This window comes from Drosophila santomea, chromosome 3R, assembly GCF_016746245.2.
Source record: "Drosophila santomea strain STO CAGO 1482 chromosome 3R, Prin_Dsan_1.1, whole genome shotgun sequence".
NCBI lineage: Eukaryota > Metazoa > Arthropoda > Insecta > Diptera > Drosophilidae > Drosophila > Drosophila santomea.
The window spans coordinates 15,541,783-15,567,579 of NC_053019.2; the positions used below are offsets into that span (position 1 = coordinate 15,541,783).

General features: G+C 41.9%; 1 protein-coding gene across 6 annotated transcripts; it reads left to right on the forward strand.

Annotated features, from left to right (window-relative positions):
* Nucleotides 1–231: 231 nt before the first annotated feature.
* Nucleotides 232–22,636, forward strand: LOC120452659. Of its 6 annotated transcripts, none has more exons than XM_039636982.1 (8): nucleotides 232–401; nucleotides 1,123–1,276; nucleotides 5,278–6,105; nucleotides 10,612–11,123; nucleotides 14,438–14,660; nucleotides 15,214–15,341; nucleotides 16,027–16,216; nucleotides 20,001–22,636. In XM_039636982.1, the coding sequence occupies exons 3-8, from the start codon at nucleotides 5,724–5,726 to the stop codon at nucleotides 20,420–20,422; spliced, it is 1,857 nt and encodes a 618-aa protein (XP_039492916.1). In that variant the 5' UTR covers nucleotides 232–401; nucleotides 1,123–1,276; nucleotides 5,278–5,723; the 3' UTR covers nucleotides 20,423–22,636. The 6 variants fall into 6 exon arrangements, with proteins under 6 accessions (XP_039492916.1, XP_039492919.1, XP_039492920.1 ...); XM_039636985.2 differs by having other exon boundaries at nucleotides 16,030–16,216; XM_039636986.1 differs by having other exon boundaries at nucleotides 16,048–16,216.
* Nucleotides 22,637–25,797: the final 3,161 nt, after the last annotated feature.

Below are 25,797 nucleotides of genomic sequence, written 5' to 3' on the forward strand. Positions count from 1 at the left end.
AGAGCAGGATGTAAAAGAGATTCAAAGCGATTCGGGAAGTTCGAAAGTGGCATCGGTGAGAGGGAAAACCGACTGGAAGTGAGCTGGCGGGATGCATCGATTTTGCCCCACTGTGCTAGGCGGAAAAGCTCGCTCTCTCTCGCCAAAAAGGGGAAGAGGAAAATGGGAGCTTTGGCTGGTCGCCAGGCTTTTCAAGCCGACGCCGTTCGTGTGGCTTTCAGTGTATTCAGTGCAGTCGTATCGTTCGGTTCGTTCTCACGGTGAAAAGCGGTGGAAGGTCCTGTTCGGAGGACAACCTCAATACGCCACTCACACACGCACAAGTGGGCTTACTCACACGGACACGGACACGGACACGGGTGCGCTAGTCGAAAGTAAAAGTTGTCGAGTGTGCAATAAAGGTAAATAATAAATAAGCCAATGTGAAACAAACGCACGCAATGTGAGAGTAAGGAAATATATGAAAAAAAGGTTCGCAAATATGAAAATTCAGACCTGCGTGCCAGGATGCAAAATCAAGTATGCAACACTCAAGTGAAACGAATATCCCGAATTAAAGTGTGCGAGAGTGCCAGCGATCCTTGAATACTCGAGTACCAAACTGAAATTCAAAGCCAAACTAAACACAAAACCCGAACCTGCCCCAAACTGATCCTTCACCTCAATTCTCACCTGTCAAGGCCACACGGCGACTGTGGAATACTAGCATACACTCGCACACAGCCAACTCACCCAACAAATTGCATTCAACTTTATTCAGTTTTTTAGGACCGCCAAGGTCGTCCATATCTCTGAACGGGGTCCGAGAATTAAAAGAATAATCATTTGAAATACTTTGAGCCTTTCCCTTTTAAATTTCGCGGAAAGTGTTGCGATTTTCCCTCGTCTGAACTTTTGCTTTTTAACTTTTTTCTTTCGCATTTCCTTTGGGGCCATAAATTAGGGTCGCATTCCGCTTAACCAGGAATATTTGCATAAAATGGGAAAAAGGGCGAGAAATGGTTTAAATACGGGAATCACACGGCTGAGATATTCAACACATGAAAGAAAAGGGGCAAACAAAATGAGTTCACAGGCCTTGATGGGGTGAGATAAGGCAAATATTAAAGTCCCTTTATATAGATGATAAAAAATTGAAAAAAGTGAAACCTAACACAGGCAAAACTACAAGGATTCGCTACCGGAACTTTAAAGTAAACTTCAGTTTAATCAAAAACCATTCAATCAACGTAAAGTGACAACAAACAGCAGCAAAGAACAAACACGGCGAAGAAAGGTGAGTCCTTTTAATTTTATTGAGCTAATTATCCAATAACTTGTGATTTCATTGTCTAGTTAATACCAGTAATCATGTATTGCCTTACAAAAAAGAAAAAAGCACATCAATAAAGTCCCACACATTTTTGCGTTGGTTTTCCCAGTGGCGGAAAAGCCGAGACAACGGGTGGCACGGTTACATTTTGGCTTTTTATTGTGTTTACTGCTTCACTTTGCTGCGGTTCGGTGTTGGTCAGGAAAAGGTTGCCAGGGGGGTGGAGGTCTTGGATTGTCAGCTCAATTTAATTATGAAAATGCCAAGAATTTTTCTGGACACACGCGTGCCTAAACATACAGGTGGGTGGACTTGGGATTCCAATCAACTTATCGAATGTTGTGGGGGACGCATTTTATGCTAATAAAAGATAATACTAAAAGACTGAAAAGTATGAGTTAATTATAATTTTGGATATTTTTAATTAAATAACAAACAGACTTTTTGAATTTGGAAATGGAATATATAAAGTAATCGTTGAGAGCTGATTAAAAGAATTTTTATCAGGCAACTGGATTTAAACATTTCGTTAGTCATTACGAACAGTAATTTGGTCTTTAGAAATCATTAGAAAACAACTAAAAAGCCTATTTAAACTCTTTTTCTATTATTGCTAAAGCATGCTTATTGTTTGCATCACAAAGATCCATAGATTCGAACTGTTAAGGCTAACCATTAAATAGGTCATGTGAGATATCTAATTTTCAGTTTTACCAAGAGTCGTAGTTTTTCACTCATGCAGCACATATTCCTGTGGCCACCACCACAAATTTCCATTACTGAGATTGCCTTAGAAAATATGCCCAGTAGCTACACCTTTGACCACTTTTCCAACACCATTGCCTGTGAGCTCAGAAAAGGTAACTAAGACTTTCCGGCCGGCAAGATTGCCATTTTATGCAAGACATTTTCTCGGAAAATAAAACAACATTTTATTTACACGCTGCTTCAGCAAGGTCACATATTATGGCTGGGAGGTGGAACTTTGCGCTCCAAAAAGTTGCCCAAATACATAAATTATTTTTATTGTACTTAACCTTTTCCTTGCCTTGACTTTCCTTCTTCATTGTCTGCCCCAAATCAGCTTAAGTCACACATACGAGAAATTCATAAGGTTGCTTCAATATGCGAGTAACCGAAAGATACAAATAATTGGAGTAGGTCGCACAGACAAAAAGGCATTTTAAGTTGAATTTTATCTATACAATGGAACAGCTTACTTATATTTTCATTTCATTAAAGATCTGGAACAAAAGTGCTATCATGTCTTTGTGAAGCTTGGAAGATTGCAGACAGACACTTAGAATACCTTCTTTCGGTAAAAAATAGAGTTCATAAAATGCAGTCATATTATAAAGAACAAATTGTATTTTTTGTGAATGGTTTCCTCAAATTCATTGAGTTGGATTAAAACAAAAAGTAACTGCAGTTACTCCGTGACCTGAATATATTTTCCTATTTAATCAGCTTACAATTGTTGCAGTATTTTAAAAGTGCACAATAAAGTTGAATATGCGATGCAAGTGCAACACAAAACACTTTCATTATATTTGTTTTGGCATTGACGTATTTACTTGATTTAAATTTTTATGAATACCTTTTGTTTGAGAAACCAGTTTTGAATGAATGAAATATTATGCAAATGTTTGATAAATAGCAGGAAATCAAAAGCAAACAAAGGCAGAAAATTGTCAAGCGAAAAAATAATAGATGGGCATCGGAGACAATTGCAACCGAGCGAAGACATAATTAAAGGAAATATATATATAAATATAACATATATGTATGCGTACGTATGGGTGTTAATCAAACATAATTACTCTGGTCATGCATATTTCATTAATCGGCGAGAAGGAAGGTCCTGTGGTCGTGTTCCACTTTTGTTTGACCTGACAGCTGTCGCTTTAAATGTCAATGCATTGATGGCCCATCAAGAGTTCACTTCAATGGGCCATGCCTCACGTAACATTAAAAGGATAAAGGATGGCGCAGGATATAAGCAGGAAGCTTTTGAAAAATTGTCGAACCAGCAAAGACAAAACAGTTCCGCTATGAAAAGTTTATTTTAAAAACCATTTATGGCAGAGGTTTAACGATTTTTGGCTGCATTTTATTTAAGTAATATTAATCGTATTATATTAGCATTTGTGCTGGGGATATTGCATACTCGTATAAAAAAGGATATTGCTGTTTTTGCGGTGGAAAGGATTAACTTATCCCCTTGCACTGGGCCATTGTACGGTTGGCCACCCAGTTTTTAATGGAAATTTTAATGAGACGTCGGTCTTTAATTATGCATGGGCTTCAACCTGGGTCCAGGTGTTCTTTCAATGCCTGATGTTCGGTGGGTGGTGAGTGGTGGGTGGTAGGTGGTTTTTGGTGGGTGGTTGGGTGGTTGGGTGGTAGGAAGCGTGGTTAGCCGGTCACGCCCTGGCACTTACAACTTAATGCCCGGCCATCAGAGTGACGTGCTTAACCCAGGACGGACCTTGGCACTAATTAAAACTAACCACCGACAGCAGCCAGCGGAGAAAAATGCTTGAGAAAAGGAAAAATTACGGCAGGCTTCACCTTGAGCTTTTCCTATGCCGCATTTCGACAGTTTTCCTCGGCGCCGTCCATTGTTGGCCGGCGAAAGTTTTGTGGCACATTTCGCTCGCATTTGCCACGCATCGACACGCCGAACTGGGGACTGCTGCATATTTTGTCAGGCTCTGACATTGCACTTGATGACTTTCCATCCCCAACTGCCCCATCTGCCCCAATGCGAGGCATTCGGTGGGGAGGGGCACATTTTTTGCAACTTCCAAAGTGCCTGGGAGGCGGTGGGCTTAAAAGTTTCGGCGACTCAGCTCGACAGTTTTAAATGAAACTTTTGCTGTAACTTACACAGTGACGAGTCCTAGGTTTTTGTTTCATTTCCCCAACGATTTTTTGTCGTCTTTTGTTTAACGCTTTGTGCCCCATTATTTTGGATTCTGTCAGGCACTTTGTATCTTTCCATCTTTCCATCTGTATCTTGCCATAGCACTGCGCCTTTCGCTTGTCGCAAAAATGAATAATGAAAGTTGTAAATAGACATAATATGATCAGCGCTGGGAGGCATTAGTGGAAAGTTTTTCGGAAAATGGAATGCAAGTGCTCTCCTGGGTCTGCAAACAAATGCCGAATCGAGTGAAAAGTTATCTTTAATTTAGCCTGTTTGCTGTTGCTTTCGTCCTTTTGCTCATGATCTGGAGTTGGGAAAGGATTTATAGCGAAAGTTGCTGGGGGAACAAAAATTAATGCGACCTGAACTTTTAATGGGTTTTATTAGCTGTTATTTATATTTCGTTGAGTTAAAATTCTTTGTGCATCCCACAAAAAAGAAGGTGCTGAAAATTCTTAGAAGGGTATTGTTGTTTTAACTTTAAAAATGCATTATGAATAGTATTTTGCCCTAAATAAATGCGAATTGAAATTCCTTGCTGTGCCCCGGCTTACCAGAAATTCCAAGCTACGGACTCTGGCGAATTTAATTTATATTTGTTGCCTTTAATAAAAATTACATTACATTTCTGCCAGCGCAGCGCGAATTTCCGCGTTATTCTTACAATTTCTTGGATCGGGAAAACTGTTGTCACCAGCTACAGAAACACATTCATAAAGCAAACAACGCCAATCCAGAAGACAGGCGAGCCACGCGCCATGGAGATAATGTAATACATTTCTATATGCAAGGAATGGGAATGTGGGTCCTGGTTTCAGGTGGAAAGGGCAGAGTTTTCGGGCGATTTTCGAGCGTTTTTCGGTTGTTTTCCCAGCAGCAACAACAGCACGTGCCGACCAAGGCACCAACACAAACACACAAAAACACTCACACACACAAATTTCCATTTATTTTGACATTGACGTTTGAATTTTTAATGAAATTCCAAACATTTTTAACGCCCCGAAACGGTTTTGTTTGTCCTTTTCATTCGCAGGCAGCTGAGTCCTGGCATCCTGCAATCCTCAGTCCTGGATGGGCAGCAATCGGCTAATGAAGATGAAGTGAGATTGTGTTCGAGCCGAAATTAAATAGAATATAAATCGCTGGAAAAATGGCGGCGATTTGTCAGCCTCTGTCGAGCAGAACAAATGCAAAGTAGTTACACGGCCAGCAGAAGGATAAACTATAGAAGGGAAATTCACAAGTGGATTTCCTTTCCTTTCGACCTCCACTTGCGGCAATTTCACGCATCGCGGCAGAATGATGATGACGGCAGGCGCTAATCAGGCCGCCCCCAGCCACGCCCCTCAGCTAGTCCACAAACACATTTTCAAATAGGTTTTCGCCGGCGGAAAAGTGCCAACGGGGGTGCAAAGGGAGCAAGGGAAATCCGCATAGTGGCGCAAGGGGCTGGGGCACCACGCTCGCTAGTGAAATATTATGGCAACTTTTCAAATGGAAATGCGCCAGCAGCAAAAGCAGCAGCATCAACAAACGAATTTAAGGCAACGAGCGGCGGCAGTGGCAACATGCAAAGCCAGGCGACAACGACAACATCTGCAGCCGGAGTCCACTGACTCACCGCAGCACGGCACGGATTGCATAAGACTGTGGCCAGGATGTGGCCCATCCACCGCTGACAGGGTCATCGGCAACTCACCCACCTGCAACAACACCAGCAGCAGCAACAACAGCAGCAGCAACATCAGCAGCAGCAACAGCAGCAGCATCAGCGGTTGCAGCTGCAACTTTGGACGGCAAAGAGCGCTGATTATGCTCAGCATGCTCGTCGTTGTCATGGCTCTGATGTCCGGCAATGGAGGTGAGTCATACCCTGTAAACCATACCAAATTTTAAATTGAATTAGTAAATACTTTTTAGGCAGAAGAAACTACACAAATTAAAGCTTAAAAATATCCCATAAAATGTTCATTAAACAATTAGTTTATCTGACTCTCGAAAAATGAACTTAAGCCCATTTCTCATTTCTCATAAAACCAACTTACAATTCGGTAATCCAGTGTCGTAAAAAGTTTCCACTTTCCGCTGCAACAGAAAGTTGCATTGCAAATGGCTTTATCCACAGGCCAAGCTCATTTCCCATTCCAATTGCATTTTTTTTTATGCGGCAGGCTGAAGACCAACAACAAACATGGTAAAACGAAAACTTTAATCAAATTTCGTGCTCCAGTTTGCCCCCTTTTTTCTGTGTGCCCCAGTCGCAAAAGTGCAATTGTTGCCAAATTGATTTGACCAATTTCATTTATTGATTTCGATTTTCGATATCATTCATTTTGGCCGTTGTTGTCATGCCCAAATGAGTCAGCAGAAAAGCGGAGCCAAATCAAAGCGAGCCGGAAAATCGAGAGGGAAAATCTTTCAGCATCGAGTAGCCGGAAAAATGAGAGTGCGCCTTCTTGGCTCGGCATTTCGTCCTTACATAATTCCAACGTCTTTCGTGTGCTGCTTTTTCTCTTTTTTTTTTATTTTTATTTTGGTATTTTGTGTTCTGGGTTTTGTTGCCTTGTGGGCTGCGTTTTTGGGTTAGGTAATTAATTTTGTGTGCCTGAAAAGTCTTGGGAAATCAATGTTTTGGCCTGGCCGAAAGCAACTCCCAGGCGATGTGGAAATTCCGAGCCCTGATTGCGTGGGTGTGGGCCCCAAAACGCCGACGAGTGTGTGTGTGAGTCCTGGCAGGCTCTGCGTTCGTTTGACTTTCATTTTTCATATGCCGTGCGCCGGCCTAATGACGCACCTGCCTTTGGGCCAAAGTCGAATGCCAAAGGATTAGCGGCTGGAAGGAGTTAAGTCATCATTAGGCACTAATGAACCGGGCAGTCGTGGGCAGTGTATGCCAGATTCACAGATAAAGAACATGCCAACGGATATTCAAATTAGTTGGCAAATTTTTTCAAAGAAAACTCCAAGGAATTCGCAGCAGTAGAGATTTATGTTCCGGTACATCTATGAAATGTTAATACATTTTCTTAATTATCTAAAGTGCTTATAGTTTACTTACTCTTCGTTGATATCGAGAGCGTATCCTCAAGTACCGGCTCCTATTTCCATTTCATTGGTAACTAAGCACTGATATCCAGGAAGAAATCTTATCTAGCGGCCATTGAAGCTAACAAAGAATATTAATCTGCGGCTTGAATTACCTTGTCCGATTCCATGGAAGTTCCTCAAGCGATTCCCAAGAATAATCACCTAGCAAATGAAACAAGGATGAGAGGTCTGGCACCGGAAAGTTTTTCTTCGTTTGACCAGAGTCCGGGTAAAAGCCACACAAACAAGGAGCCCAAGGCTCCATGACAAATGGAAATATATGGAAATGGAAATAAATAAATATACTCGTACAATGCCCGTGCAAATCGTTTGGGGAGTCACAAATGTTTTTTAATTTTTTAAGTGAATTTAAAAATTTAAGCGTGACTGTCGTTCCTCTGTTTTCGCTGATGTTCCCCGACAGTTCACCTCAGAAGGCAGACAAACGCATACATAACACGTGCGCGAGGGGGGACCTAAAAGTTTTGACATTTCAAATGTTTCTGACAACAACAACCAACCGCCACCGACCTTCGCCACCCTCGTTTATAATAACTGTGCGGGCGTAGTAATTCAGCAAGCCAACGGAAAGAGACGGCAAGTTGGGGTGCAGAGAGAGAGGGAAGAACAGGACCAAGAACCAGAACCAGAACCAGCAAAAAAACAAGAGCAAGAACAAGAACAGGAACACGACAAGGACGAGGACGAGGCTACAGATGAGCAACAGGAACATGCCCTGCGGTCTACTTGTGTTCAAGTTGCTGACGTTGACGTCGACGAAACGAACCCGGACATAAGACATGGGACTCAGGACCTGGTACTTGGGACTCCGGACTCAGGACTCAGAACTCCGGACTCAGAACTCCGGACTTAGGACTCAGAACTCAGGACTCAGGATCCGGGACATGAGACGTGAACACGGCAAGAACTGCGCCTGCCACTGAAACTGCGACCTCGGTACACGACTTTCGGATTCCTGCAGGGCGCTTTTAAGCCAAAAAGGGAAATGGAGCCCAGAATAAAACCAAACATTTAATGACAAACACGAAATGCGTTTCTTAATGCCCTTTAAGCACAACATACCTTGTATCATATTATTTTAATATTTAATTTAATTTAATCATAGTTAATAGTATCAAGTAGTAAACTGATAAAATTATTTTAATATTTAATTTAATTTAATTTGGTAGTATCAAGTAGTAAACTGATAAAATAGAATTGAAAGCTCTTAAATTGCGCTTTCAAGATCCGACTTAAAATAGCATGATTATTTGTATTATATTTATTTCTTATTTGACTGTCAATATACTCATACCCTTGGTGAACATCTAAAAATAAATTCCTCAAATTTAGTAATCCCTTGCAAGGGCATAAGGATAATAAAGAGAGGGAAAATAAATATTTTCGCTGCTGCTCTAATTTATGTTTGGCAGCCAACAGTTGACGGTGCGGTCTTTTGTCCCAGGCAGTCAATTTATTTTAATTTCTAGCCCGAGGCGTTTTATTTATTATCATGTTTGGCCCGGTTGCCGCCCCCTTCCGCCCCCTTTTTCAAACTCCCACGCAACAGGACATGGGTGGAGTCAGGTTATTAGCAACATTCTCCGGGTACTGCCAATTGAAGCCAGCCGGCAGACCAAAGAGCAGGGCCAAACTGCAGACTACTCCCAACGCTTTGGCTGTCAATGGCATTTTGGCTTGGGTAAATGGAGAATGGAGGAGGAGACTGGCGAATGGAGGATGAAAAACCTCTGAGGGAAGGCAAAAGCAGTTGAAGCTGGAGCAGATGATGAAGGATATTCGACTTATCTGGTACGAACATGGCCAGCGGGCCAAAGCTGATGCTCAGCTAATAGTTTGGGTAGTAAACTGGCTGGCTCCAAAGGACAGGGAACAGGGATCAGGGAACACAGCAGGGAAGCAGAGGGAGTGATAAGACGAGCATGCATGTGGGATATGTTCGCCAACTGGCGATGAGCTCAGTCGCACAAAACGTGACCAGATACTAGACTTCAGATTTATCAAAGACTTTTGAAAACGTTTCAAAAATGCAGAAAAGATTTGATTGTTTAGGAGCTTGATCTGTCGTTTTGAAAATCTTTTTTTTTTTAAGAAAAATAAATGTTGGTTTTCCTGCAAAATATTCCAAGGCGACAATATCACATCTGTAAATTTATCTTTGATTTTTGGAGATTTTTTACTTAGAAGAGTTCTTGCAATTGGTGCACGCGGCGTATGAGTAATTTTAAGTAAACAAGCTGGTCAGAAGCCCACAATATACTTATGTTTGGCTATTTTCACGGTGACAGAGTGACCGAGTCACTGGAAGCATCTCAGTCCGTTCAGAGGACTGTTCGATGTCTGGGTCTCCGGGCGGCGAAGTGCACAACATGCTTAATCTAATAAAGTCGCTAGCCAGACGCTTGCCGAGTTGGCCCATAAAACTGGTGGAGGAGAGTGTCGTAAAGAGACGTTAGTGCTAGCTGCTGCGACGTAATAAGCGTATCAAGTGCCCCGAGATATATCCGAGCCAAATTCGAGTGTGCTGTGGGTAGCAGCTTAGTTTCTGGCCCAGACGCAGTGGCGTTCTCGCTGCTAAGTGATGGATAAATGCCGGATAAAAATTGCTTGTAACTACGTCAACAACCACACTCACACGCTCACACACACACACGCATTCGCCGTTGGGTTTTGCGGAAAAACATGAAAATTTGATAAACGAAAAATTGCAAACAAACAAACGGCAAAAAAAAAACCTTGAAAAATTGGGGAGAACACAACAAAAAAATTTGATTTACCTTGCGTGCCCACCTAAAACTTTGTTTACCCTCCCAAAAAAGTTGTAAACGTGTTTTTCCAATTTGTTGTATATGTGTGTATGTGTGTGTGTGTGCTTAATTCGCTAATTACCTAAATGGCAGCCACAAAAGATGGAAGTAGTGGGAGTTGGCTTGTGGGCTGTTAAAAGTTCAAGCCAAACGAGTTACAAGGTTTCCCGGTTCGGGTTTCCAGTTCGCTTGTTATGGCCATCGATTGAAGGACTTTAGGGCAAAGTTTCTGAATTTGAAACATTTACGAGAGAAAACACCTTGCGGAATTACCGTGGGCATGATTTAATATAGACCCCTTGTCAACTAAATCTTAATAAATTAGTACAACATTCAATTAAAAAAGAGATATTTCCAAAAGCCTTATTGATATGTATTTAATTAGGGAATTATTTCAGCTTTGTGTATTGTGGCTTTCACGATTGTAACATCTACAATACCATTAATTTCAGTTTATGCCGCTCAGCGCGACTCCTACAACTCGAAGGATATGAGCAGCAGTAACAATGCCCTGCCCAACGAAGGAGTGGGAGGATCTGCAGCTGGCGCAGGCGAGGCGGCTGCTCCTGGTCCCACTGGTGTCGCCGGAAGCGAAGGTGGAGGCGGAAGCGGCAACAATAGCAGCGGAAATAACAAAAACGGCCATCCCGCCGCCGGATCAGGCGCTGCCTCCGAATCCGCTGTGCTGACAACCGATGCCAGTCGCAGCTCCTCTGGCAGCTCCTCTGGCAGCTCCACCACCATCACGGGAATCCCGAGCAGCAGCCTCCACAAGGCCAGCAGCGCCAGCAGCAACACATTCTCCTCCCAGCTGACATCCGGCTTCCATCGCAACAGCATCGATCTGGAGGAGGCCCGCAATGCGGGTCCCTACTTCGACAAGGCCTTCTCCAAGAACGTCACCGCCCTGCTGGGCAAGACGGCCTACTTGAACTGCCGCGTCAAGAATCTGGGCAATAAGACGGTGAGTTGCAACATAAAAACCACTAAGGTCCCTATACGGCTTTAAAAAAGATTATACAAATTTTAAACATTTTATTCTTTTGTTATGATTACTCTCTCACATTTAACTCCAGTTCAGCGCCATAAATCACATGTTTGCCATCATTTGACAATTCGCCCTGTAATTATCGTGTAGTTTCTTTGTCGCTGCCATCAAATTGCGATTTGTTGGCTGTGCATGAGTGGCTGCCCCACTGTGTATTTGGTGCTTCTTTTTTTTCTGGCTGGCTAATTAGCACGTTGGCTGCTTCCAAAATGCGGGGCGGAGTTTGGGGCCTGCTGGCTAATTGTTCCGCTTGCCAGAGAACGCAATGATTAATTATACCCAAACAGGAAACAGATTTTACTTTATTCAACTTCTGAGTCGTGAGCGGAAGGAAGTGCCGCAAACATTTCACAAACACAATCTCCAGCACCAGCACCACCACCACCACATCCACTTCCACTTTCAGCTCCACTTCCGGTCGAGGCCTTCGCTCACCTGAACTATTCAAATGTAGCAAAAAGCCCCAAAAAATTCATTTTGTTTTTTCGGCCTTCTCGGCAGGAGCTCAATTCCGTTACTTCTAGACCGTAGTCATTTGGTTTCCGTCACTTCCGGCGGCGTCGGCGACCGGAGAAGTTCCCTGCCCGTTTTCCCGATAATAATATGTTACATGTCCCGGAATCCGGGTGCCTTGCATGCACCACCTCCCACAGTGGAGCTCCCAGTTACCAGTTCCCATTTTGAGGCAAACTTTCTGGCAGCCAGTGATTAGCAAGGGGTTCTGGCTTGTTTGAGTTGCGGTTTCGAAAACTAATTTGCGTGATTATTAAATTGTACACAATGCTGGCGAGGAGAGCAGGCAACCTCAATTGGGGTTTGAGTATCGAGAGCAGCGGGCCAAATGATTTCCACCTTGTGGTAGGACGATGCGAAAGTTTTGTGCTCGAGGATGTGCGACACACCACGTTCCCGGGATAACTTCATTAAACGTGTTAGGTGGGATAGCCTCATCGATCTGCTCCTTTGTGTCCTGCAGAACGAGTTAATTAACGATGGAGAGCTCTTGGAAGTTGGTAGTTTGAGTCGCTGCACGTGAGAATAAACTTAAGGAAAGCATCCTTTTTTAAACGACACATGTAGTTAAATTTATTGAAAAGCATACAAATAGCTGTGTTGTGTAGCAGTTTGTACATAATATTCAAAACTCCTAAGACCTTAAATCCCCCCTATAAAATGCTATTAGGCAGGCAGCTTAAGAAAATATCCATTTCTTGCTCATCAGCTGCCCGGAAAAAAACCCCAACACATTAGGCAACCTGTAAAATATATTCATTACCTTCGTGTGGCAGCTTAAGATCTAATTAGCTTTCAGTTCTGCGGCAAGCCACAATCCGCCCCAAAACCACCCACTTCCGCCCCATTTTTTCGCTCCCTCCCCTCCAACCTCTAACCACCAACCTCCTCCTTCGCTCAGCTTTCCACCTGGAGTAATACATCATTGGTGCTGAGATTTGGCAGCATCTGGGTGAGAATTAAGCTGGTGCTGTGGGGAAAGTGCCAAGGAAAAACGATGAAGAAAAATCCTTCTGTTTTACGCTTGTGTATGTATGTATATACATATACCAACGTACGAACGTACATACATATATGTGTGCTCTTTGCTTCACACCGTCTATAATGATAAACAGCGTACGGATGTTGATGGTCCCTGCATTATTAATGACGTTTTTCATTTGCGCTTTGCTCGGGGAGAGCTTTATGTTTTAATGCCAGACACACGAACACACACACACACAGCCAAAGCCAGAAAAACTCGCTGCTTTTCCATAATTCCAAGGAAATAAGGTGGACTATTTAGTGGAAAGGTGAAAGGTGCATGCGATAGAGATTTCTTTGGACGTTAAGGTCTTTGAAGAAATAATAATGGCGTGTAATATATAAAAATTTGTATTTAGCTTAAGCAACATATATTGGCACCTTACCAACTTGCCACGACTTGAATCTTCTTTTTACCGCGAAATTCGCCAGGTAACCCATCTTTACATAATTTATACGAGTACACATTTCTCGGCTTCACAAATTGAGCTGTAAAAGAATATTTCCAGATTTTGATGTTTGTTTGCCAAGCAGTAAATGAAGGAGAATATTGATATGCTTAAAATTTTACGACACTGTAAACAAGCTTAATGCGCATAAAAAAAGTTAAGCAGCGCGCGAAAAAAAACGAGTGAAAATGTGTGTGGTTGTGCGTAAAAGTTGTTGCCTCACTCCGCCTGCGATGTGGTATCACTGCAGAAGGACTTTGGGTGTTAATTACATGCAACTTTGCTTAAGCAGCTGCCAAAGTTTACCTTTGTGTCTGGCAACTAACACCTGGTCCCTGGTCCAAGGTCCAACCCCACCACCCACCTATCATCGCTCATAGCTCATGCTCCTTCCTTCCTGCCCAGAGTTTCTTGTCCATTAACTTTGGCAAAGTCGTCCTCGTCCTCGACGTCGTCGTTCATCGTTAGGCAGGATGTTGCTAAGCTGTTGTCATTGAAATTGAAAATTCCCGCAGCTGACGTATGACACGCAACACAGCCAGGCGTGTCCTTCCCCACCCACTACCCCACCCACTTTCCCACCCCTCCCTTTCCGCACTGTCACGCTCTCGAATTTGTTAACCCCCTAAATCAGCGTCACTTAAAAATGTTGCGTCCTCGGCCGGGGAAAAGTTGAACATTAAACAGCAGGTGGTTGGCAAAGGCGTGGTCCCAAGTGCACAAGGGAAATTAAAATATATTTATAATTTAATTGCTTTTTTGCGCATTAACATTTAGCCTAAGCGCCAATTTAATTTAGTTTCCAAATCAAAGTGCCACATTTCTTGCACAACAATTTTATTTAGCAGCACTTGAGATTACCACACACATTTTAATTAAAGTTTAAGTCGAACGTATTTACGAACTCCATTCCAGCTTATGCGTTTTTCCTCTCAGTGTGGGTGTGTGTGTGTGTGATAGCCCCAGCAACAATCAATTTTTTGTCTGGCAAAGAACTCACATCACCTGCTCTTGTCCTTTGAAAGTTTGCCTTGCCAAGCGCAAGCGAAATATCATATAAAAAATATTTCATAATAAATTTGCATTTTACACGTGTGGCCCCGACACAAAGGACAACACAGCAGCACGCTCCATTCAAGCAGCTGCGTATGAAATTGACTTTTTAAACTGTTTGCCGAACAAATGAAATCCGAAATCTTAACTCGCATGCTAAAACTTTCCTCCTTTTTACCCCAATCATTTCAGATGCTGCTTCAGGTGTCGTGGGTGCGACATCGGGACATACATTTGCTGACAGTTGGCCGATACACATACACGTCGGATCAGCGCTTTCGGGCCATTCATCAGCCGCAGACTGAAGACTGGATGCTGCAAATCAAGTACCCGCAACATCGCGATTCTGGTATCTACGAGTGCCAGGTATCGACCACGCCCCACATGAGTCACTACATTCACCTGAATGTCGTTGGTAAGTTGGGCAGTCAAAGGAGGATTATACAATTACTTAAGCTATACTTCATTAAATTGTTTAAACTTTCTACTAAACTCCGCAACAGTCCGATATCCCTAACAATATTCCTGAAACTTATGTTCAAACTAAATCCGGAAATGGTTTATGCTGCCAGTACTATACACAAAATATTATTCTCGAGTGTTTTTCCCTTTTGGAATCAGCACTCGGCTTTAACTCCTACGCTTTCAAGTTAAACTCAAACTCACTTTCTTTATAGACCCATCTACAAAATGTGTCCCTTCCATCCTTTCGAGAGGTTAAAGTTTCCGCGTTAAATTCTGATTGAGTTGAATAACAAAAGAGTGTAGTATAATGGGAAAATATTTTCATCTTCCTCTTGGCGCTTTTCAATTGCGTCTCCTGAAAAGGATGAACATGTTTTTCCTTTCACCTCGCTACCTCCATAGCAGATGGAAATCTGGCTCTTAGCTAATTGATATTTTATTCCAGTTTGATCAACAATACAATTTTCTGCACTTCACCTTTTTAATTACGCTTTCCTTTGCAGAACCCTCGACGGAAATCATCGGTGCACCCGATCTGTATATAGAAAGTGGTTCCACTATAAACCTTACCTGTATCATACAAAACTCACCGGAGCCACCAGCCTATATCTTCTGGAATCACAATAATGCTGTGAGTCTGAGTTCCCTAATCCCAAACCCACTTTCATCTTCAAGGACAAGCAATTACTTTGGGGCGTCATTATCGCTTCCCTCCTCCCGAATCACCCAGAAAAGTGTGGAAACCCTTTAGTGTTCAATTTAGTAACTTTTAAATTAGCTTTGCCGAGCGAAAAGTTTCCTTCTCTCGGTTTTTTATATTAGGAAATGCCATTTAAGGAAGGAAGTGGATGCAGAGCCTGGGGAAAAGGGTTCTCGGTGTCGTGCTTTAAATGGATTTCGGTTTTGTTTGGACTCGGCCACGTTTTAGTTTCCAGTTTAGGTGTTTTCCCCACACTTCATGCTTTTGCCCCTGGCTTATTGTATTGGGTTTTAAGGGTTCACGGTCCTCTCTCTATTGTTATGTATTTTCTATAGAGGCGGCGACAAGAAAGGGAAAAAATATTGCCATTAGTGCTGACTCTTCCCCCTTTCCCCTTTCCTTGCCCTGTGCCCCAAAGAGATTTAATTTTATTGTTTTGCTTCGGTTTTATTTGCAATCTCTCTTCTCCTACGCCGCCCACTGACTTTAATTTGGCTAGTGTGCAACAGTGCGTATGCGTAATTTGGCCTAGGTTTTATGGCGTAGAAAATCGCGAAGTCCGTCCTTCCCCCCACCGCCCAACAGGAAGTGTAGCAAAATATTTTATAACCTCCAGAAGTTTCCATCTCACCCGCAGATCATCAACTATGATTCGCCGCGCGGAGGCGTGTCCGTGGTCACCAATAAAGGCGATACGACCACATCGTTCCTCCTAATTAAATCGGCGCGTCCATCAGATTCCGGGCATTATCAGTGTAATCCATCAAATGCAAAGCCCAAAAGCGTTACAGTACATGTGCTCAATGGTAAGTAAAATCAACGACAACACATCCACAACACATCGCACACAGCCACAGGATATCCACAAAAAATACAACAATGGGTCCTTGAAAAAACGCGGGGAATACACGAAATGAAACTGTGACAAAAAACGGAATTGCACAATGGGAATGCTAATGGGTTACACGACGAGTTTTGGCCTGGAAGACAACAAAAACTAATGGGTTGAATGGGGCGGTTGAAAGTAATAGCGGAAAAGAATGCGAGTGCAGCCGAATAAAAAACTAGAAGTCGACATGAGCTAATGGCGAAGAAAAGTGGTTTCACATTGCATTTGCTTTAGTCATAGAACGTACTAGATGAATTTAGTCAACTTTTCATGAATGCCCTTTTTATTACTTAATATTTAAAATTTTTAATTTAATTTAGTGATTTAATTCAGTGAGTTGCTATTAAGCTGTTAAATAAAGTCAAGTGGATTGAGCGATTACAGTGAAGGCAGATATCTTGGACGCTTAAGAAGTAAATGCGCTTTTAATTTAAGTTCTAAACGCAAAGAGACATTTAAGCAAGCGAATTTACGCGCTGAGTTAAGTACCGACAGTAGCTCAAGAATTTCTGTCTCAGACCCAGAAGCGAGATCCAAATCCCCCTAGAGTAGTTAATACGCAGACGGCCCGGCCTGAGTCAGCATATCAATGGCTGAAATCTGTCCAAAGGCAGCCATAGAAATTGCAGCTGCTAAAGCTCCTCGGGCAGCCCAAGAAGTGACACAAAAGCCCAGAAAGATCCAGGCCAGCGTAAAGAGAGTCAGGCAAAACAGAGTGCCAAAGGGCGCCAGAGGAAACGGAAACAGAAACAGAAAAGGGGGAAAGTTGCAGGCTACGTGGAGGTGACAATAACTATCCAACAAAGTGTTGTTTAAACTCGGCAAAACTACGTGAAAACATCAACAAAAGAGTGTAAAGGAATCGCTTCGGAAGCCAATGAGCAAATATTGATTAGTCAATGGACTCGCTATGTAGGGGAAAAGTGCCTGCTGATGGGGTAAGTGGTGTCTCTTTCAATTTTTCGAGCTTAACCAGACGGGAGCTCAGCTAAGTGAAATCTGCTAGAAAAGTGGCACGTCAAAATTATCTAGAATGGAGCGACAGTTTCTTGCCCCGCTTTCCCCTCTTAGCTGGATAACCATTATCCTCGGAGCGCGCCACCTATTTATACTCATCTGCCGTGTCTGTAACCAACCACTCTGGAAACCGTCAATGTTTGCCAAGCAAATCTAGCCAGGGGGCCAAAGATATTTTCAGGAGACTTCCCGACATTCGAGGGGTATATGAACTTGGTAATAAGGGTTGTCAGCTCCGCAACTCCTTGCGATACAACAAATTACTTTATTCTTTACTTAAAAATGTTTACACTGTTTCTGTTATGAAACTCACAACATGATATATAAATAATTAAGTTCGAATTCTGGTTATTCCTATTCAGAGCATCTTAATTCCTCATGCTAAGTGGTTTCAAAAGCAGTGTATTTAAATGCACTTGCCTTACAAACTTTGGGGTCTCGGCCTCCTGCTGAATCTGGCACGCGTGCCACATGAAAATTATGTTTATGCTTCGCCCCTCTGCCGTAGATAGCCCCATAACCATCACACCACCACCGACTGTCTAGGAAAACTCACAGCGGCAGCAGGAAAAGCTGGAAAAGCCAGAACAGCAGTTGCTGCACGCTACTTCCTTTGCGACTTTCACTAATGTCAAGTTGTCGTCGTTGTCGCAGCAACCGTGTCTGTTAGATAATGTCACACGGCGTTGTCCTTTCGCAGAACATATACAATTATGCAGGCACTGCGAAAAAAACCTTTAACATCCAAGCAAATAATATTTTAAAAGCGTGATTTACTAAAGAGTACATTATAATTATAAATTAATCATTTATAGGCTTAACAGCATTTTGCGAACGTAATTTAAAACTTACATTACAGAAGCTGAAGATTCTGTTACTGTTAATGGCTAACATTTGTAGCATACTTTTTAGGGCAGCTCACACAAAACTTCTGCAAGGATCCTGTTGCACTGCAATAACTTATAACCTCCATGTAGGTTAATCAATCTAAAGCGCTTGTTAAATAAAAAATGTAGTTCTTAAATGGGTTTTAATTTTGTACACCCTTTTCTCCGAGTGTTAGCGGTCTGGACGAGGGGCACTCATCCCCGTCAGCATATTGCGCATGCAGTGCGCGTTGTTTCCGTTAACTGCTTTGGCACACTTGTTTCTGATTATTATTATGTTTTGTCTCTTGTTCTGCTGCTGCTTTTACCATTGTTCCTTGCCGTTACATTTCGCTTTGTTTGTTTGTTATTATTATATGCCCGTCGACAGTGTTGTTTCTGCTGCCATTCCGCTTTTGTTGCCATCGTGTTGCAGCCAAAGTTTTCCACTCTCACTCCTCCGCGGCCATCTTGTGCTTACTTTTTGCATTATTTTCCCTTTTTATTGCTCATTGTTACCTGTAATGCATATACAGGTACAGGCAGCAGGTATCAGGTATACAGCACATATAGCGACATCTGGGGAACCTCTGTCTTGTTTGGCTTGCCGCATCAGCAGCAGCCACTGCGTCATCAATGGGGTCAGAGTTTTCGGTCTGGTTCGCCGTCAGGCTTTCAGGTTTTCTGACTTTCAGGCTCCCAGTCTTCAGGCTTTCAGTTTCTGCCGAAGGACGGTGGAAGGAGTGCAAGTTGGAACTTTCATTTCGCACCGAACCGATCCTTGCCAGCTGCAGTGCATAAAATTGTTTTTTCTCTGCTCGGGAATCAAAAGTTATTAGGGGGCAACACAAAGTTTTTTGATATCTTTCGTTTGCTGATAGAAATAAAAATTCCAATAAAATAGTCCCGAGTGCCAGCAATTTGGTTTGGTCTAAGTAAAATGGGTGTGTTCAGGTTATTTAAATAGTTGTATTGTTTTGTTTTATTATAATTATTAATAAAAGAAAAGGTATCAGAATTTTTCATGATATACATTTTTAACGTGCCAATATTTGGTTTATTTGCATTTGTAATGTATCATTAAGCCACGTTCTATTATCGAATAGTATTTACACCCAAGTAAGCAGGGTTCGGAGTTCTTGACTAAGTTCTTCACAATGTTGATTTTTCTTTCTGCTTGCAAACTCCAGTTGCAAGTTGCTGGTGCAGTTGAAGCTTTTGTACCTGCAACAGTTTCAGTGTGTTGTAAACAGTCGTCCGCTTTACTATTCTCGTTTTGCAGTTGCCTTTATTTTATGCCGCATAGTTGGGGATTCGTTTTGTTAGTGTTATTTAGCTGCTCGTTGTTTTGACTTTCGTGACAATCCAAGTATTGTTTCGTGCTTTTCCTTTATCTGTGCAGTTTTATTGTTCGACAGTTTTCTGAGTGCCACCACCCACTGCCCTTTGTGGGAGGTGGTAATCCGTTTAAAGTTGCTGGTTTATGTGAGGCTAAGTCTTGATATTCAAAAGTAAAGGAATAACCTCTGCTAAGGATCCTTGTTTAATGCAGGAGGAAACAAAATCAAAAATAAGAAATATATTTTGATAATATTGTAAATTCCCTTTCAGGAATTAAAAATGTAATAAATATACATTTTTTAAATATTTTAAGTGATATGATATATTTTTGATTTTAATTTGATGCACCACCATTTTGGTGGTACTTTCTCACAGTGCACACTCACCCAGCCACAGCCAAAAACAAACTACTTAACGACTTTTCAGTTCGCCCAATGTCTGAGTATAAGGACAGCAATAAAGATGTAAATTAAACAGGTGTTTCCCATTCCGTTTCCAGGGGAGTTCCCAGCAGCAATGCAGCACGCGGCACCAGTGCATCCTCGCCCCTCGCCCACTCGCTGTCTGTTTGTGTACCTGTTTGTGTGCTTCTGCAGCTGGGCGCTTGCCGGTGGATCGCTGCGCTGCTGGGCGCCGCTCTGGCCACGCCCCCGCCGGTCCGCGTCCGTTCCGCCCGGCGGGCGACGGGGAAGCGTCCTGGACCGCCAGTGGATCGATGTGCGCCACTCGCCAGCGAAGTGCGGCACTTCCTCGCCAGCGTTCTGAGGTGGCGATGGCGATGGTCTTGGCGCTGGCACTGGAAAGGCACGCAGCAGGAGCATTCCTGGCATTATGTGAAGCCACAATCGCGCAGGGAGGCGGCAACGTGTAGGCAGCCCTTCGAGGCGGACATAAGGTGAGCTCAACGGCCAGCAACGGACCCTCCTCAAGGCCACTCTCAACTCAATCGTAAGCTGTAACTATAATAACTATAACGTATGCATACAACATAACTCTATTGGCTATTGCGTTTTTCTATGAATCAGCGACGTATACGTAATATTTAGCACAAAACCGAAACGAGAAGAAAACAGAAAACGTAAATATATGATATACATACCTAACTATAGATGAAACCGAAATCAAGCCAAGTTGTCGCCTTTTTTTATGTACGACTTTGTATCATACAATGAAGCTATCTAAGTCTTTGGTTCCCTTAGAAATTGGAAATTGTGTAAATAGGCTGCTTAGCATACCTAGAGGCGCTTTTTTCGATCGACTCTTTCCAACCTTTGTAACTTTTATAGCCAAAATTAAGCAGCAGGCAGAAGGCACCCTTCAGAAAGCTGCTGCTCAACACTGCATTAAACAAAACACAAGAAAGAAGCAAGGGGAAACCATTTTTCAGCAAATACCAACCAGAAGAGAAAACGCTTTCGACTGCCACTTTGCGACTGTTTCCTCGAAGCGTGGAGAAATTCTCATTTGCATTTTGCGTAATCCTAATAGACAGATAAATGTTCAACCGAAAGGCAATTAGCACGACGCAAACTAAAAACATTCAACTTCAAGTACAGGCTATAGAAAAAACGAAAAAAAAACCCTAGAAATTAAAGCGAAAAAAAAACTGTGTAAAATATAAAAGAAACTTAAACCCAAAGGGGGAAAATTTAGCTACAAGTTAAAGGAAAATAAATAAAAAGGAGAGCAAGAGCAGAACTCGTTGAGGGGAGACTTTTTCTTTTGGCTGCATCTGAATGGTTAGAAATTAAGTCATAAAATATGTAAAGGGGAAAACCCTCGAATAAGTTGTTTCGTTTCGTTTCGTTCTTGTAATGTACAAATTAAATAAACGTAAGTATTACCCCACGTGCAGAGGAATGGAACGGTTTGAATTTAGGATACAATCGGCTGAGATGAAAAATTGTTGCACATTTCATAAATTTATTTGTTGTTACTCAATGCAAACGAAAATTAGTCAAGTGTTAAAAGAACGAAAAACCTTATGAAATATGGAAAAAGCTCTCTACAATGTTACATTCAAATGATTATTCTGACGTTTTACAAGCGCTTTTCGATTCATACATCAATTTATTTCAGTTTATTTTCCATTTCCAATTCCTAGCTTTCATTTGGGCTCTTCGATAACTAAAATCCTTTGTCTGACTAATTTCTGTCATCACACCAAACTTTGCCATAGAGCACATAGCTAACCAAATACATTAAAAAGAAGGATAAATCAAGCGTTACAGAAAACAAAAAACTATTGATAAAAATTAAAGTAAAGGAAAAAGTTTCATTAATCAAGCTAAGCATTAAGCAAAATACAAATTAAACAGTAATAACAGACAAAACACTATTGAAATACAGCATGATTACTCAGAGACTAAACCAAATCCCGACACATTTTCCCCCACGCTTTTTCCAATTACCATGTAAAATAACAACAGAGCATATAAACATTCAAATTCCATTCCATTTCATATGAAAATTCAAGCGAATAATGCCTTTTAAATTGTGCAGGCTGCAGGAATGGAAAAGCGAATTCAAATTAGAAATCCCATTATGTTTGATGAGGCGTTTTATAGTTAGTTATTCGATATTTATTGCAAAAATGTCAACTGTCGATCAAATGCACACACAATATTTCTTTGTTCCAAGTCCATGTTACACATATTCAAACTTTGCCCAATTTCACATTCTGTCTAAAATTCCAATTCCAATTTCATCAAGCATTTCAGATGGTGACAAATTCTGGAGATACTTAGGACTAAGCATTCAAAATAAATATAGTATGACATGAAAACTAAAAAACCGCATAAAACTGAAGTAAATATTGTATATGTAAATGTGTATTTATAAAACTACGACATCAAGAAAGCTATATATATATACATTAAAAACCTAGTTTATTAAACACATAAAATCGAAAAACGAAAAACTGAATCAACAATGTTATTAAAGCTAAACAAAAACGTAACATTTGAAGGTATTTAATTGAAAAATATGAGCCATACAGAAATACGATAAACCGAAACCGAAATCGGAGCAGAAACTGAAGTTAAAAGAAAACTTTTTAAAATGTAAGAATTTAAAATGTGCAAATAAAAAGTGAATGAATGAGAAAACGAAAATAAAAGCAAAAACTGAAAAAAAGGAAACTGAAAGAAAACTAAAGCATATTATGTCAACTGTTAATTGAGTTGTTTTAATGGTCAGATGTTGGATGGGTGGGTTAATGGGCCAACAAATGTGTAATAAATTATGCGTAAGTAAAAGTGAAACAGGTCCTGCCTACTCTGCAACGAAGCTCAAACAAAGTAAGGACAAAACCCATTTTTCATGCCCGGAAAGCGGAAGCAACAAGGGCTAGGAGGATGTGGCATTAGCGATAATATAATGAAATGGGATTAATCATACGACATGTGGGCCAGCCGTAAGGGAGGCATAATGAATGCCGAGTCCTTGCAACACATTACACACACACTTACATTTACCGGCTAACACGGACACGGAGCACCGTGTTAGCTCTCTCCCATTTCCACCATCCACCCGTCACAATTTAGAGTCCCTACGCCATTACGTGCTATTACGTTACGTGAGGCCTTACGTCGCTCGGTTTTAATAAATATTAGCACATTGTTAAACAGTTGAGCGCACGCTGATGGAAAATCAATATGTTCCCCCTTGCACTCCGCCCGCACAGCTCCGCTCTTATCCTTCGTCCTGTGGCGCTGCAAAGTATGCAGCACATACACATATTTTATTGACGAAAAGTTTCGCGGAAAAGCGATGTCGTTTTTGTGGGTGGACTGTGGGCAGGACTTTATGCAAGCAAACCACTCAAGGACAAGTGGGCAATAAGCGCAGCTTTTATTGTTTTATGTTTATTTACGCTTAAGGACAACAGAGAGCATTGAAAATACCGCTGTGGAGCGAAATATTTTAAAGTGAAGTTTTAATTAATGTTCTTTATGATACCATTTATAGTAGCACTTTTTGCCAGTGTATGCGATGTCGTGTGAAGCAGCAACGGCTGCGACAAGGACAACATCTTAATGTTTCATATATTATGTCCAGCCCTATAATTTCATCTCCCGAATGCATGACTTTCCAGCTATCTGTTCTCACTGCTACCTCATCCATGTGTAATTTGGCACTTTCAAGAGCTGCAGCTGCGAAATGCAATTGCATTCAGTGGTGTGACAGTGGCATTGGGAGTGGGAGTGGCGGGGGCATGCCACACCCGCATTATAATGCAGCAGTTGCACGGTGCCGTAAGTGTTAATAGCCTGTTTATGGATGTGGCGCCATGTGTGAATCCTGCGCTAGTCGCACCAATGGAATGCGGTCTGGCATATTGGGTTTTGCGTTGGATTAGTACGCGCTTGCTTTCGGATGTTGGATTTTTGGGAGCAAGCGGACATGGAATCTATCAAACAGATGGAGATTGGTTGATTGATTGCGCTAGGATTGATGAGCTGGTGATAATTAGATTACCACAAGCGCAGATGATTGCTACGGAATGTCGCCAAGTAGAAAATTACATAAATCCAATGTGGATATGCGAGACACAATCATATACTCCATTACTGAGGCAGAGAAAAGTGTAAGTATTGGTATTGCGTGTCCACTTCCTTAGTTAATTTGCAAAGTGCTTGCAGATTCCACATGTAAATGCAAGGGAAATTGCCTTTTCCATATAGCAAATTAAAAGTCGTCCAACTGTCTAAGCCCATCTGACAAATCTGGCTTGTTTCTTCTTCTGCTGCTGCAGTTTATGGCGGTAATACATTTTCCGTGGCAAACACATATCCCCTCAGCCCTTCAGTCCTTCAGTTTGCACACTTCTCTTGAGCGTTCTCAGTTATTTAGTGGCTTTTTGCGGCCGAAGGTTTTATTGAATTGTTACAGCAGCCGATTGTGATAAATCAATGACAAGGCGACGGAGAAAATCCGCGCGTTAATAAATGACCGAGCTCCGTGCGGTTTATTTAATTTGCCATAAATACGCTTGCTCCTGGGACTCGGCCATAAAGTCCATAAAGTCCATCACTCAGCAGATTGACTTTGACCAGGCCATTGCTTAATTAAGGCCAAGCTGTGGGCTCCTCCGATTTCCATCTGCATCGGCCAAAAAACACAATCTGCCCCCAGCGAAAGTATTTTATTAGATTTCTCGCCCAGCTGAGCAGCCTCAAGATAATCAGCATTAAAATATATGTATATGTGCATAGGGTAAAGTTGCAGTCCAATACAGTCGCAGTCGAAATAATAGTTCTATTCATTTGAAATGCTACCAAAGCTGTTTCGCTAATTGTGATTATTTCCAAAAATCGAAATTGAAATGAAAGAAACCACTTTGACTTAAAATGTTTCTGGCTGAAGAGCTAAAGCCAAATTCTGGTCTTCTGATCCTGTCTGTATTATCCCAACTGCTAAGTCCAATTGCACCATGAAAACTGCAATGTTCAACTCTTATTGGTTTAAGTGCCCCTCTGTGGAAATGTGTGCATAAATACGAAAGCTTGCCCGGCTGCTTACGTGTGTACGGACATTTATTACGGTCCATAATCCGCAAAGTCTTATGCGTGTCTGTTCTATCTGCCTCGATCCGAACCCTTCACCCAGCATGTGTGCACTGCCCCCAAATGGAACTATAATTAAATTAAAAGTTTTACCAGCAGTTGCAGCCAGCAAAGAATGGGCAACGGCGAGTGGCCATAGAAATTTCTTCCCCCATTAAAACGAAATTATTCAGCAGGAACCGCACCAGCTCGAACGCAAAGAGCTAAATACGCTTTGTAGCGGTCATTCGCCCAACACGTCGTATACTTAATGCGCTAAGCTGTTTTTCGGATTAGCTGCCGCCGAATGGCTAAAGAGTTCCGTAACTTGACCGCAAATAAAAATTCTTATTGTATCGTTCGCATTGTATTAAAAGACTTCACTCAACGCAAATATAAAGAAACTATTCTTTTAATATTCTTTTAATTGATTTATTTTCATTATTGCTCGTATTCTCTTCCGAGAATAACAACTCGTTTAACAACTCGCTAGCTATAATTTTCAGCACTTAACCCCTGCCGCTCAGCAGTTGCAGCACCTTCTCAAGCCGCCTTCGGTTTTGTGGGCGTGGCAAAGCGGATTATTACCGGCGGCAACAGGAATAAAAAAATGGACTTGAGTAGAGTGAGGCAGGCTTATATTCACTTGGGTCTCCTTTGGGTTTTTTAGTGCTGTCTAACATGTATTGCCCGGCTTGTTTGCATGAAAGTTTAAATAACGCAGTGTA